The sequence below is a fragment of the Salarias fasciatus genome, chromosome 9 (genome assembly GCF_902148845.1).
Source record: "Salarias fasciatus chromosome 9, fSalaFa1.1, whole genome shotgun sequence".
NCBI lineage: Eukaryota > Metazoa > Chordata > Actinopteri > Blenniiformes > Blenniidae > Salarias > Salarias fasciatus.
Window position 1 is genome coordinate 12,127,920 of NC_043753.1, and position 16,361 is coordinate 12,144,280.

General features: G+C 41.0%; 1 protein-coding gene across 4 annotated transcripts in view; it reads left to right on the top strand.

Moving 5' to 3' along the window:
* Positions 1-16,361, top strand: part of neto1l (neuropilin (NRP) and tolloid (TLL)-like 1, like) — a 78,898-nt gene that overhangs the window by 61,249 nt on the left and 1,288 nt on the right. For 2 of the 4 annotated variants that reach the window (XR_003931981.1, XM_030099007.1), the window contains exons 7-11: positions 1,739-1,821; positions 3,397-3,542; positions 8,951-9,064; positions 11,838-12,465; positions 13,392-13,466. Coding sequence is in view for 3 of the 4 variants with exons in the window: in XM_030099007.1 (XP_029954867.1) it covers positions 1,739-1,821; positions 3,397-3,542; positions 8,951-9,064; positions 11,838-12,465; positions 13,392-13,452 (1,032 nt within the window). In the remaining variant the exon portion in view is untranslated. Of the gene's footprint in view, positions 1-1,738; positions 1,822-3,396; positions 3,543-8,950; positions 9,065-11,837; positions 12,466-13,391; positions 13,467-14,474; positions 15,786-16,361 lie in introns of those variants that run through there. The other 2 variants (XM_030099008.1, XM_030099009.1) reach the window with 2 other exon arrangements.

Sequence of the window (16,361 nt, forward strand, 5' to 3'; positions counted from 1 at the left end):
GTGTTACTTAGTTCTCATATCTCCATCTTGACAGTGTTGTGTTGGTCCAGATGTGAACATTATGCAGTTAAATAACAACAGACATTAACTTGCCTTTACAATTTGTTTTCCCCTGACTGATATAACTTTTATTGGTTACAAACGGCTACATTCGGTGCATCCTTAGAGCTGTGGGTAGAAAAAATTAATGTCTAATTTTCCTAATGCTTGCTGACGATGAATGACTGGGCAAAGTCTCCTAATTAACATGCTGATTTGGTGCTTTTTCTAATTATTTGCCTCTTGAATTCTGAAATAAATGGAGACACATTTGGCTTGGAGAACATAACCGTAACCTTAACCTTGATCACAACCTTAACAAATCAACATTTGGTTTGACATTTTTGGCAATTTGTCACATGGAAAGGAGCCATCATCCTCCCGTTAGACCTATTTGTGCTTCGTAAAAAACTGAAATGACTGGGAATTTATTGTTGTTTTACTACAGTGTCAAATGATCTTCGTCTCAGAACACTGACTTCATATTTAAATGCAGCGTTCTGGAAATGTGTCTATTTAAATATACCTCCAGAGATTAAACCACTGATGTCCATATAAGTCTGTGCACTCCATGCATGCACACGTATCTTTGTGTTCTACATAAAGACAGTATGAAGCTTGAGCTTGACACGCCGCACTTCATCAGGACGACTTGTGCAGTTTAATATCGCATATTCGACGAGGAAAAGATCCCATTTGTTATAATGAAGTTAAATCATCATATCCAACAGAGTGGTTTGATATGATGATTTTTTTTTGTTTTTTTGTTTTTTTTTTAATCATAAGATTATTGACACCCATGTGAGACTTCCCAGAACTCCCCCCAGTTTGTTTCCCCCCCTACATCCATCTCAGTTGTCATGTTGGTGAAGCCGAGTTGACATTGCAAGGTCCATTATCCTGCTCCATCTGCAGCCTTCGTCTTCGGGCATTTAAAGCGTCACATTTCGCTGTCACAGTTCGGGAGCGGCCCGCTCATTAACCGTAATGATCGCGAGCGCTGTGCGCAGCCGACCAGAACCGTAGCTGTGATTGGATGATCCCCGCTTGATGAATGAATGACAGACAGCCGCGCGCGCGATCGGGAGGTGTAAAATAGCTACCGTGAGAAGTCAAGGTGGCTAGCAAGGTGGATATTTCACTCAACAAGGGACTGTTAGGATAATAATGTGGTTCATGAGTTTTATCTGTCCAAGTTTTCCTGATGATAACTTGGACATAAGGTAAGTCTCTTACACCCTGAATACATTTGCGGTCCATTGGTCTCAGAGTACATTTAATATCAAAGCAAGCCTGTGACATTTCTTCTCCCTTGAAAATTGAAAGCTGGTGGCAAAATATCCAAGGTCTCCTTAAAGTTTAACAAGGTTGTAGGTTTTAGTGTAATGCTTTATCTCAGCAGATATGGATAATGAGTTTAAAGCTAATAGACTCTGTCTGTCTTTGGGTCCTCATTTGATATGCGTGTGTAATGACTTTGTACTAGCTGCAGTCTGTCAGTCTTATTTTATTACTGAACTGCTGGGATAATGAGTAAGATGCACTGGCAATAATAGGAAGGAGCTGAAATCTCTCCACTCACTCGTTTCTCCCGTGTTTTGCGCACCTCCTGGTGCAGTTGTGTCCTTTGATTTTCACTGGATTTTTTTTCTCTCTCTTTTTCTCTCTTTCTTCCTCTCTGCCTGTGTGCTTTGGACAGATCTACTTGCGCTTTCTCGACTACGAGATGGCAAATTCCAACGAGTGCAAGCGGAACTTTGTGGCGGTGTACGATGGTGGCAGGTGTGACGTTTTACTATTATTCTGGCTTTTCTTTTCTGCAGGTATCACCACCCATACATTCTAGAATATCAACTGACAAGCAGTCGTAGCTGGTCCATGTCAGAAAAGACGTGGTACCGGTAAAAGTTTTAGACTGCTGTGAAAAACGCTGCAAATAAAATCGATATTTTCTGTGATTGCTATTTGATTTTGAAACTGCATTTTCCCACAGAGGATCACCTCCTTCCTGTGCTCTCTCTCCTCTACCTTCCTTTCTCACGTCTCCTGTCATTGCAGCTCCATGCTCAGCATCCTTTCCCATCTCAGCCTTGTCTTTCACATCCCAGTAAATTGTATAAAGGGTAATTTTCCACAATCCTCCAATTGAAGTGTCAAAGATTCAAAACCAACCTGTGAGACTCACAGATCACACCATTAAGATGACTTATTTTGCAAAGAGTAAAAAAACAACAGTAAACAATTTAATACAAAAATAAGAACTCATTGGAGGATGCTGTGTTTCAGTAAGGGTAAAAGGCAAAGTGCTAGCACTGAACAGTAGCTGCCTTATGCCTGCAAAATAGCATTAGCGTTAAGCCATGCTATGAAGGGTAGAGAAGCGAAAAACATACAGGCCGAATGCTGCAGAGGTCATGTTCCATAAGAAGTGAAAGGCTTTCGCCAACATTAAAGAGAAACACAGTGGCAGACAGGATTTCAGCCAGATTCAAAGCATCAGCTTAATTATTTGTTGCATTTCCCTCTGCAAGAAAATATCAAAGGCGAGATATATTTCAGCATACTTTTTCACCAGGAGGCACCACACACAGTGTCATCATGTTGAATTTGTATTTATTTTACTTCATAACTTTCAGGAAGTTCATATTTTGGTACAAATATCTTGTGAATGTAGCCTTTTTTCTCGTCATGTCCTCATACATTACGCGCTTCACCAAAGAGAACCTTTTAAGTCATTCCTGGTTTGATCGTGTAATTTCTCTGTTTGTGGCCTCTCAACTGAAACTGACTCCACTGATCTAAACACTGAACCTGCTGCGATTTCTTTTACCCACCATTAGCGACGCCATGTTAGCTGAACTTTTGTTTATGTGCTGGTAGGTGGATAAAAGCATGTTAGTTGTTAGGCGCAGCTTTCAGTTCTCATAAATATCTGAACCAACTACCTGCTGGTTGGAGCCCCACATTTTAAGGTCAGATATGAAAGCGATATTGATCTTCTTGTCTGACTCTCGGCCAGCATGTTTCCCCACTTCTACATGCTTATCTCAAGTAAATCTACTAATATAAATACGTTATCTTTCATCTCAAGATAATGAGATATTCAAACTCTAATTAAAGTAGACTATATTTGATGCTTGGAGATAAGGTTGTAATTGAATCATTATCTGCAATATACATGAAAACAAATATAAGATCAACAGCCTCGTTTATAGGCTGGAGATATGCAGAATAATTAGTTGAGATCACAGGATAACAAACCGGGGCTCACCAGCGTGGGTTATTGAGATGCACAGTGAATGCTCATGGTAATTGATAATAAAATATGCATTCTTATCTCATCCTGTCTCGTCTCAGTTCAGTGGAAGACCTGAAGAGCAAGTTCTGCTCCACGGTGGCCAACGACATCATGCTGGTTTCCACGCTGGGAGTCATCCGCATGTGGGCGGACGAGGCCAGCCGCAAAAGCCGCTTCCGCATCCTTTTCACAACCTACCAAGAACGTAAGGCGCGACTCCCCGCTCGTGCCCGTGTTTATTGCGATATGACCCACCCACTGAGGGAAACCGATTTGCTTTATTCATCAGCCCGCCACTCCATGAAAGGGACACTGATGCCAAAATAAACCAGGGTCCATCTTTAGAGTCAGCCGTTAATGGACGATGGAGGCAGAGCGTCCACGTTTATGGCAAGTTATATCAGAAGCAGATCGTGTAGCAAAGGTGCAGTCAGAGGTTTCCATTTAGTTTTATGACCATTTAAACTGCAGCGAGCAGGAAACCAAGGAACATGATTTCCATTATAGGAAATGTAGCCTGTGGGGTGATTTTGAATGTGACAGTACGAGCAGATTGGAGCTCCAGTCTGTAGCGCTGCCACTGTCGGGCATCTGCACCGGTAAGTTGTTTTTTTTTTGTTTTTTTTTTTTGTACAGAGCTAAAAAGATAAAGATAAACAGTGAGACTGAGCCTGTGTCAATAGAATATCAGGATGAGCTACAGTATGTTTGCATCTAACGGCTTTCTTTGAGCCAAACACCTGGGAGAGATTAAAATTCACACACACACACGCAGCCTTCCTCTTCTCCATTCACAAGCTTGTAATTTATGGAGCTTGTAGTTTGACGGAGGCTGCAGAGGGCATTCTTTGTGTTAGTTGCCCGAATACCTGAATAAAGGGGGTCTCAACCTTGTGTGTGTACACATTATGCAGATGCCTTCAGCTCCTCTGAATCACTTACATACAGACATGTAGAATCCACACAACATGCACAAATGTTTACCTTTGAATAACTGATCTTTAGAAATTGAAGACTTGACAAAACCTTTAAGCAACTAAACCCTCCAGTAGATTATTGAAATATAAACCCAAAGAAAAAAAATTATGCTTACAGAGAAAAAAGCTTCAGAGCATTTTATCTAAGGTTATGCATCACTAAAAAAATAAAACTACCTAAATATGAATTGAATGCATTGCAGAAGCCTGAAGCACAATCGTTTGACGATCTTTGCAGTGCTTGCTGTTCCTGCCTGCACTCGTTGCAGTGTGTTTATTGGAGTGATAAGATCGTTTCGTACCAAGCTTCACCGGTATAGGCGACCGCAGCAGCGGCGGCAGCAGCAGCGGAGTTGTTTATGTTGTGGAGTCGGTGTCCCTCATTGTCGGGGCCTTTTCGCCAAGCAGAGCCAGGATGTGCTGTTGCCGGGGCAACGCCTCTGCCCAAGTCACTCAGGCGATCCCCAGCCAGACCTCAGCCTTTCCAGCAGCATCCACCACAGCTCAGCGGCACTGCAGCACGCCTGTCAGCGGCGCAGGTTACAGATGCAGCGCAGCCCCTGAGAGCGAGTAATGCAGTGCGGGGATCGGCTTCCAGCCTCGCAATCTGAAACACACGGCTTATCCGAAAATACAGCTTCAGTCTGAGTGTGATCTGTAGTCTGTCGTTTTCTTTCAGCTGATGATAAAGTGAAAAATTCAAATCAAGTCCACCAACATGCCATTTTTAATTTCTGTGGTGTTTTGTTTCATGTCCTTTTTTTAAATAAGACTCGATCAATGAATTGAAGCAAATGTGTGATTGATCTTTGAAGAGCATTATGGTTTAGTAGCTAGAAGTCTCATTCATGGCAATAAAGCTCTTTGGAGTTTTGGGCCTTTCTCTGGGGAGTCTACATGTTCTTCCTGTGCAAGCAGCGACTCGCCCCAGGTTTACTGGGAATCCAAAAAAAAGAGGTAAAGTTGATTTAGAAGTAGAGGTTCTTTATACACAGCAAAAAGACGTTGTCTACGACAGGAGAGTGCATGTGAGTCTGTTACAGCCAGACTTTGCAGCTAATAAAGCAGTTTTTTAATGATAAGCGTTTCCCGTCCATCAGTCAAAACCTTCTCATGTCTGTTCACAGCTGCTGGGACCCAGTGGAGTTAACATCTCTCAGAGAACCATTTACAGCCGCTCAGAGAGTCGCTTCATTGGGAGTAGCATTTTTTTTTTCCCCCCAAATGCAAACATCTGCCTTTTTCATTTGTGTCACATTCACACCTGCTGGTTCTGCAGGTCTTGCTTCTTCGCACACAGACACACACTGGGCCCTGCTGTGCAGAACTACAGTGTAAAATTACAAATAGAAGATATAAGAAAATGAAACCTATCTCTACCAAAGAAGCAATTATGTCTTCGGTGATAAATGTGCTTGTGCGACATCTCAGCTGTCAGCATTGTTACGCCTCATCTGAAACACGTCTCTGGGGTTGTAAATGGAAATTTGCTCTGGCTTCACTACACACATCACTTCTGGTTTCTTGCAAAGCTTCTTTATTGTCTTCATGAAACATTTGAGACAAAACGCAGTCAGCTAATGTGTGTTGCGTGAAACTTTTGCCTGGTTGTAGATCTGATTGTGTCATTTGTATGCACTCGATGAATTGGTTGGTGTGCAATTAGGACGAGTACTTTCAGCACATTGTAGCATCATACAGCCACTTACATGAGAAGAAATCAATGGATGGGTGGATGAACTGATGGATGGATCAACTGTGTGCTCTTGCAGTAATCAGGATATGATTCAGTTTGTACCTAAAAGCAAATGTAATTTAGTTCATTTGCTAACAGCACTATTGTGAGCCTACTGTGTGCATTCAGTAGGATCTATACCCGCATTAACATAACACATTTATCATGAACAGGGTTTAAGGTCAACTGGATTTTGGCTAAGGATAAAGGATTGATCTTTTGCTGGAATTTGCAAATGGTGAAAGATGAGGAAGATTGGACAACTTGAGGTGAGCTGTCTGTACTCTGATACCCTCAATGTAAAGGCAGGAGATGAAAACTTTGTGGCTATTCAAATGAAAATAGAAACATTTTTGAATTAGGTATATCTTAATAATAACTGTTTAAATGTGATTGGATCTGAGCTCTAAAACTATCATTAGTGAAAAGACAACATGCAGAATAACTGGAACTTTTAGCCTCATCTCATAAAATTACTTAAGTACCCCTGTGTAAACCAATAACACACACACACACACACACACACACACTGCAGAAGCTCTCTTTGCTCTTGCTCTCGGAGTAGTGCTCTGCAGGAACACCCCGAGTGTTTCCATCCACCTCTCATTTAGGAGTTCATTTATGCCTCCAGTAGTGCCTGTGAACATTTCCGAGCGGGCGAAAGGGCACTTTTATTTCAGAACGTCTTGAAATTAATTTCGCCGGAGATTAGAGCGAACTGCCCCCTGTTAAAGGTCTTCTCTCACCCTGTGGTGAGCGGTGGAAGGCAGGAGGATTCGCCTGCAAAATCAAGAATGTGTGGGCTCCCTCTGGTGGCTACTTACAAAAAAATAACAGTTCTGGCAGGTATAACAAAAAAAAAAATAACAGGTGGAAAAGAAAATTGGAAGTAGAGTGTTAGAAAACACAAAGAGAGCCAGTATGACTCAGGAAATGCTGGCAAAGGTCCAGACAGGATGGGTTAGTGAGAGAGAGAGAGAGAGAGAGAGAGAGAGAGAGAGAGAGAGAGAGAGAGAGAGAGAGAGTAAACAAGCGATAGAGATAAGTCACTCTAATTTGGTGTGTTATTATTCACTTGGGATGAGAGCTGGGATGAAAACAGCCATACATCAGAGTGGTAACACTGTCAAGTCGTCCCCAGCTCTGCCATACCACTGGCAAGCCGCTTTAGTGCTAGCGCCAGTGTTGTGGGAGAGTGGGAAGAAAGTGAGAGATAAAGAGAAACAATGAGGGGATCTGCAGGAGACTGTGGACGGATGTCTTCTCTGCAGCCAAACAGCCAGAAACTGAACAGAGTCATCCATTATGGTGCCATGTCAGCAGCAAATGAGTAACTTTTACCTTCCACCTGGTAAACCATGTTCATTGTGAATTGTCTGCACAGTGCAAATTGCATGTATAATTGATGACTTTAATTTGTGTAGTAGCAGATTTAAGCTGAAATTGCGCTCAGAATTCAGTATAGACTCTGTTGTAGCTGTTCTTGTGCTTGTTCTTTTTTCAGTATGAAGTTCATGATGAAAAATAATATTGAAGATGGATGGATTTCTTTCACAAGAACAGGGCATAGTTCTCACTGTATGAGTCATTGAAAAAGTAAAAAAAATCTTCAGCATGCTGTAAAACTAATAGTAAAACATATTGTGTATGCCAATTGCCACACTACACTAATGAGTTTACCATCAGGATCCTGTCTGTCAGGAAGTTTTTAAGCCCCGGTTCACCTGGAAAGTCATACGAGCCGTTTAGCTTAAAATTGTCGATAAGTGTGATTGTGAGTGTTTGTGAATGTCTCTGTGTTTTTGCCATGTGGTGGATTAGTACCCTGCCTTCACTTGTAGTCAGCAGCAATATGCTCTCGACTTTGGTGGCCCAAAGTGAGATTATATAAGCCACAATAAGCAACATTGTCATTGTCTGTCACCCATGCATCACCTGTGTTCTTAGAGAGCACCTGCTACACCTTCTTTTGCCAACACACCTTAACATTCGAGACCACCAGTTCTGCTTTGGCTGGCAATTTATCAAGGGTACTAAACAACATTTTGTTCGCCTTCAGGGAGGAAGTAATGACAGAAACTACTTTATCACACATATTGAAAATGTTTCATTAGATGTTTTCTTAATTGAAAATGCATTTTCACTGCGTTCGGATAACTCAGTTGCCTCAATGTCAAAACCGCTGACTCACGATTCAGCCTAATTACTGGGCTCAGCTAAATAGTAGTTTTAGCTTGCTCTGCCACTATTCCTCGCTGTGACTGACAGTGGAGAGCAATGAATTGACCATTCAGCTAGCTCATGCATTAGTATGATTGGTTGTTGGGAGCAAGGGCACCTTGGTTTTAAATTCTATAGCTCCGCTGATACAGATATATGACGGCGGAAGCGGTAACGTTCCCACGCTGATTTTACGAGCATGTCCCGATGACGGATGGCTCTGCCTCTCGCTATCACCATAAGAAGGTGAAAACACTGACGATGCTGCGTCTCAGGCAGTCAGCGCCGGGAGGGCAGGTATCTCGCCCTATCATGTCTTTGCTGAAATTTGACTGACAAGAGTTGCGTGCTGTAAACAAACATCTGCCATAAATAAAAAACATTTGTTCCCAGGTTTGTGTGCAGACGACTGTGAAATGTTATGCCTGTCTCTCCAGATGCGTGCACTTATACAGTACACACACTCCCCAAGAAGTTCATTCACATCCACATGTTGCCTCTGCAGTTGTTTGAATGTGTGTCTCTCACTTGTTGGAGATGGGCAATCCTGCAAAATGTATAATGACGTCTTTCTGTGGGCAAATAAAGCTGAGTGCTCTGATTAACAGTACATGTCTTCAGTCTCTGCACTTTCAATGATAATAGGCTCAGCGGTGTGACTCTGTGCTCTCTATTTTTCAGCTCCTTGTGAAGCAGATGCCTTCTTCTGTCACAGTAACATGTGCATAAACAACACACTGGTGTGCAACGGTATGCAGAACTGTGTCTACCCCTGGGATGAGAACCAATGCAAAGGTGAGTTTCGGCATGTAACATCAGTAATTGCATTGCTTTATCGCCACTGTGGTTCTTTTGCTGCATTTGTGTTCATTCAGAAAGCATGTGTATCGTCATACGTAGACGGGTAAAGCCTTTGGAAGTTTCAGCACCATGGACAGTGGCAGTGAGGAAAAACTGGGAGCGTAGTTGTTATTTATGACGCTGAGGAATCGTTGAATTATTGAATTTTCTAATATAAGCGATGTTGTAACTGTGTACAAGCTGAAAACCCTCTCCAGGCATTTTATGTAATAAAATACAGTTTGCTCTTCTCAAAAAAAAAAAAAAGAAAATTTGACTATATTGAATAATTCCTGCTCCTCAGTCTACTCCTCCTTTCACTTTGAACATTTCAGAATACATAAATATAATTATTTCAAAGCTTTGTCAGCAGAAAATAAATGTATATTCCACTTACTCTTGATTTTTTTCAATGTGCGGTATGTACATTTTTTTGGAGTTTGAACTCAAATACACATTAGAGTTGGATGCCTCCACACTGTTAACGCTAGGATATAAAACTGACTTTAATTGAACACATTATGATCCTAACAGATAATGGAAATACACTTTCAAATTTTACTGTCAAATTGTCTAGACATTGGTTCAAATTTATGCCCCAGATGAGCAAACTTTGCTCAAAGTGTCTTTTTAACCCTGTTTACATGGCTTAAGGCAGAAACAGTCGCTCCTTCTCCCTGATCTTTGTATACTGACAATGTGTGCATTTCCTCTGTGGCTCAGTCCCTTAACTCCTCTATGAATTTTTGAAGCAGCGAGATCCATTCATTGATCCCTCGTGTCTTGCTCCAGTCAACTCCATAACTTTCACTTCAGAACCGTGTGAACATGTGTTCTTTCTCACCTGTAACTGTATTCCGAAGAAGGTAGGATGTAATTTATACCAGTGGTTTTCAAAGTATGGTGAGGTCAGGGAGCTTCAAAGCCACAGTAGCAGGAAGAATCTCGGTGTCAGGGGCATTCTTTTCACTGAATTGGTTTTCTTTTTACTTTTTTTTTTGTCAAAAGGTAATTTTAAAGGGGTGTAAATGGGGAGAAGAAAAAGCCAATCCTGGTTTAAAAACACAAAGTTTAGCAATCCTCTCACACTCAGAATCACATCAGTTGATTTTTATTAGTCATTTTATGAGTTCGACTCTGTTTTGCTAGTTTTAAAATTGAATGTTTCCCCTCAGACAGACAAATTGTACTGAAAATTCACTTTGTGCATTGTGTTTGTGCACCATTACTCTTCCCAGCTTTAAGCAGGACTGCCGTGCTGACAAATGGCTCCAATTAGAGAAATTCCTGCATCAACTATCCCTCACGTAGATGAAGATACCTTTCCACTGAACAATTTGATTTTGAAATTGTGCAGAACTCAGCAAGAACAGGCCATGTTTCTCAGTGTGCTGCTCCGTCGTCCTCTTTTGCTCCGCTCTAGTAATGTGTCGTGCGCACATTTGTCCTCGTTAGCGGTGAAATGTCAAGTTTCATTCCTTTCTCCCCTCCACATCTAAATGTAACCATTCACTGTCACTGAGGCTGCACTACGACTTCATCCGGTGTCTAAATGCCACAGATCTCCTCTCTGATTGTGGCTGGATGCACCTCTGTTTGTCTGTACGGTTCTGTGCAGATTCTTTTTGTGATAAATAGAATATGGCTTTGACCCGGTGTGACCTGGCTGTCCATCTGTTTGGTGGCTAATGGAAGTCACGGCCTTAATCTTGTACATGATAAGGTCCATTTGTTAGGGCATTTCTTCACACATGAGGCACGATCTCTCTCCCTTTAGACTGTTCCCGAGAAATTCCTCATCTGTTAGTACGCTCACACTCTCACACTAAATGTTCTGGGTTTTGGCATCAAGTGGATGGAAGATGGTTTTGTTTTTTGGTTTGAATTAATATTTTTGATAATAAAGAATATCTTAACAGTTTGCATTGCATGCTCATGCAAATAGATTATAATTATACTTAATATAATCTATAATTATAAACAAGAAAAGGGCATCTGGGAGCTGACCTGTCACAAAGTGAATGCTATAAGAAAAAATAGAAACCAACAGCAGAGTTTCAGAAATGATTATAGATCTAAGAAGGGGTACGGCTAGGGAAATATCTCCTAATAAAGTCTGCATAAGAATTGTGGGGAGTCCGTTGAAATGCATCTCACCATATTAACAGCAACATCTCTGCTCAATGCTCTGACTTTTACGCCTCGTTTTCAGGCGTGTTTAAAAACAGACACAAGTTTAAACAACACAAACATTTTCAGATTTTATAACTCGCACTGTGTGTTGTACAATAATCTATTAACATAAACTCTGGAACACATGCCTGACATTTCAAGTTTATAAATGCAAATGCGTTAAATCAGTAGTGATATTTTGAGTCTGTCAGATTCAGTCCTCGCCTGTAGATCAGCTTCTGCACATTTATGAAAACATAAGCACAAATCTTTTCTACTTCAAACCCTGAATCCTAAATACTTACCTTAAACACTATTTTTACTCTTGACTAATTGCTTTTAGACACTGAACACAAGCTGTTTTGACTTAGATTTAGGGTTATTACACGTTTGTATGAACTGAACCATGCTGAGCAGCAGATACAAAATGATCGGTTATGGTGTGAGAGTTAAGGTAACGGTGCAATCTGACAGTGTTTGGTCTGGATCTGCTTTCACACTGTCAACTCTCTGCATGCGGTTGAAGTCTTTCTGCTCCATGTCTGCCCCTGTACAGAGAAGAGGAAAGCCAACATCCTCGACAACCTGAACAACACAAACGGGACCATCATTGGCGTGACGTGCTGCATCGTCCTCATCCTCCTCATCGTCTCCGTCATCGTCCAGGTCAAGCAGCCGCGCAAAAAGTACATCTTGCGGCGTGAGGACTTTGACCCCACCATGTTCCAGGAGGTCTTTGAGCCCCCGCACTATGAGCTGTGTACTTTACGGAGCGCCACCACGCCCACGGCGGCCTCGGCGGATTTAGTCGACCTGGCGGAGGACTTTGAGAACTACCACGCCCTCCGCCGTGCCTCCTCGCGCTGCGTCCACGACCACCACTGTGGCTCCTCCTCCAACCCCGGCTCGGCGCACATATCCCAGCTGTCGCTCAGCGGGCGAGAGAGCCGCGGGAACCTGAGCAGCCGCGACGCGGCGGCCGCCACCCTGCTCACGGACCTCCCGCAGCCGCCCATGGCGGTGCGGCCGTTGCTGCCGTCCGCGGGAAACCGCCGGAGCATCCTGGTCATGAAGCACAGCTACTCACAAGAGGCCGCGGACAATGGATGCGACCTGGATGACGACCTGGAAGAGGTTCCCACCACCAGCCACCGGCTCTCACGCCACGAAAAGGCAGTACAGCGGTCAGTATCCATAGATTTCTGATGAGGGAGAAACAGCAGCTCTAGAGTTAACAGTGGGGATGTTTGAAATGTGTGTGGGATATTTGCATTTCTTTTTATGTTCCTCTTATTTTAGCTTCCTTCTTCCTCGCTTTGTTTTTTTAAGATTACAATAACCTTCATTTTTGCATTGATCCTTGCTATTATTCCCTGATTTTTGTACCATTTAATCAATACCACAAAAGGGCTAAATTCCAGCAGGAAAACACGTACCCCGTCTTGCATGCAAGTATTTGAACATACGATTCCCCCGGCGAGCTTTCCACGGATGGTGAATTGTAGCTTAGCGGCGTTAAACTCTACTGTGCTCTGAGGTTTGTGACAGATCTTTACACTAATCCAGACCTCATTTTAGCAGACGCTAATCCTGTGATAGTCTAGTTTTCGACTGTTAACACAAGGGCTTGAATCGGTGCCTCTTACAGATGACTTATTTTATTGACATGGATGCAGGTCATTGGAAGAGAATATGCATTTGTAACCGTGACACCGAAAAAGTATTTGACATACATTCTATAGACAGCAGCTGAACATTGTGGCATGGACATTTTCTAGAGGAAAAGAAAAAGTATTTTACTATGCATTTGCACCTTGACTACTTAAAAAAGCAACTGTACAGGTTTACAAGAACACATGGCGGCGATATCAGAGTACACTTTTGCAGAAAGCACTTTTAAAATGCAACGTTTACTTGCATGCACTTTCTACGTACCACTTTGCAGATTGTTCCCAACTGTGTTATTTTTCTACAGACTCTGCATGCAAGGCTGTTAAAGGCTATCAACGCACTAATGAAGTTTATTGCTTTTTCGTATAGCACATTATGCATTCTGACCTCTCTATGCAAAAGGAGTTTGATATTAAATGAAAGAGCCATGACATTTCAGGTTCTGCCTCATTGGCTCATTGAGCAAACATGAATCAGAGTACAACACAACTAGGGTCTAAGAGACAATCTCAAGGTAAGCACCCTTATCCAACAATCAACATCTTTATATGTTGTTGTGTAGTCATCATTTGCCCAGTCAGTATATACTTTATGTGAGTTCTTTTTTTTTTCCTTTTCTGTGATTTTTGCACAGGTTTATACTTCATTTATTATAATTTTGTTTTTTTGTTTGTTTTTTTTTTCTTTAATTGTTCATTTCCACCAAGATGGTTTACTTGCTTGCGGCCATCTTGCCCTCTTTGTGACCTTGTTTGGACTTTTTTGTGATGCTCAGATTGACTGTATGTCCTCTTCCTGTGAAGACATACATTATATCACTCAGTGGATTTTCATTGGCATGGACTCCTTTAATCATCTTTAATTGAGGCTGTTATCAGTTGATATGTCTAACACTTCCACATTTCTCCTAGTAGGACTGCAGCGAATCATTTAAACGACTGATGTAAATAAAGTGAATGACGTCCGCATAAAAGGACAGAAGTGACGGCAGACAGTCACAGATGTGTTTTTATGCATTTATATTTGAATACAGTCAAGAAAGCACATTAGTCTTTACTGATCACACACTTATCGAGAAGTCCACTGTAGATTTGCATGATCTGTGTCAGTTGTAGTATTTGATTTCATGTTTGGTTAATTCTAAAGTGTTTTTTGCCTGTGTGTAACATTTCATGTGCATATGCTCCAGTTCTGTGCGTTCATGAAGGTGCAAAAAAAGCACAATGCATATTAACAAATGAGATTCACACGTTTGTAACAGCATTTTTGAGAACTTTTGTAGTTTTTTTTATATATATATTGCCTTTATAATTGGCTGACTTTAGTGAAATAATAAATGAATTAAATGCAAAACGGAGATAAACGAGGTGATGCCTGCAGCTTCATGCCTGCATGGAATGGAGCAGTCACATAAAGTGCTACCCATTGTTTTGTCTCTGAGTGTGAAAAAATGTGCTGTCCTGAACTGTGTGTGTGTGTCTGCTTATATTCTACATTATGTTGCATTGTCTCCATCATGTAGACTTCTTGAGAATAGTGCAATCCTGGATCAGTACGAACGGGCATCACTGACATATGAAAAAGCGGAGCGGAGATTTACACCAGCATGATGCTGATGATGATGATGATGATGATGATGAAGGGACGCTTTGACGAAAGGAGACTGATTGTGTATTCATGCGCACGCATGAACACAATGGACTATATGAAAATACTCCAGCTTCAGTGCTGTGAAGTGAGAAGGTTTTGTAAATGAGTCAGCTCTGTGCTCTACGTGCGATGTGGAACTTTATGATCTCCATGGTTGACGAACTTTCGAGTGTGGACGCTAGAAACATATCTGTCATTATCATAGATTATCCACTAACAAAATTAATGTGACCATACATCTTCAGATTGATTTTTTTCTTCTTCTTTTTTTTAGCATGTGTTTCTCAGTTTGGTAGCGGACATTTCATGATTTTAGTAGCAAACTATAGATGCCTGCAGTTTGCTGAATCTAGTGAGATTTATTTCACAGTAAATTGGAATTAATTGCCACTAATTACTAACTAATTTGACTTTACTTCTGTTAGAGTAAACAGAAGTGGTTTAATTTAGGTAAAAAAAAAAAAAATTCAAGGCCGAGTTATATGGCTTGTGCATGCTTCTTCTATTTCCATTAAAACACTAATACCAATATTAAAAAGTAATAAAAATCTCCCATCTACTAATGCATTAGTCATGAGCATAAGAGGTGGTTTTTAAAAGCTTCTTCAAAGTGAATTAATTGCATTGCATGTTGTTGCGTAGCTTAACCATTAAAGAGCATTATGCAAATAAATTTCCAACTCATTAATTTAAACTTAAACTCCCTTTTGAATATGATGACTAACTTTTTTGACAGGCGTTTTTATTTTAACAGAGTGCTTGCTTTTTCTCAGCAAACAGGTCTGTTTGACTTCTAACTCTCTTTTACCGTCTGAGCTTAATATCTTTGTATTAAAACAGACTTTTATACTATACAGCAAACTCAAGCAATGACAGTTTTTACAATTACTCAAATTAACTTTCAGGGCTGATTTTACTGATGCTTTATAAAATAAAATAACATGTAATCTTCACTTTTTTTTCCTCCTTTTTACTTAGTTTCTGGTCAAACTCGGTACACACACTATCAACATCTCACAATAAAAGTTTTTGTTTAATGCTTTAATTTGTTGCAACTGATGCATTTCAGAGGAACGCCCAAAACAAAAGTATGTTTCGTGAAGCAAGACAATTGAATCAATTTGATTCCTTTGATTTCTTTTCTTTTTGTAATGGTTCCAATATTCAAATTATCTTAAACATTTTTTCAGTGAGTTCAAATGACATTCATTGCATATAAATTGCAGATTTGAAGGAACTGCTTAAATCCTAATAACATCCACTGTTGGCAGGCTGTTTTCATACACTGATCAGCCATAACATTAGGACCAGCAACCTAATGTAGCGTTGGCCTCCTTTTTTCACTCCCAAAAATGACCAGTATATGTTCTGATATTAGCCTGTCTGCATTTATGTCTGCAACACGTAAGGCTCCAGCAGCTTGTTTTATCCAACAGCATGGATATCCATTCCCCACATGTGACCTTGTTACTAGATAACTGCTTTTTCATCCTTGGATGTCTTAATAAGATACTCGATACAGAATGGGAACACCCACCAAGAGCTGAGTCGTCTAGCCATCACCATTTAGTTCACTTTAAACTTCTAACATTTTGTCTGCTTTTAATATGTTGGGGTTTTTTGGATAAAATGTTCACTTGCTGCTTAGTGCATCCCATCAAATGACAGGGAAAGTGGTCATAATGTTATGGCTGATCGATTGTGTGGCCAGTGAGGGATCAGCACCTCTGAGCACAATGACACCAACACATTAGAATCA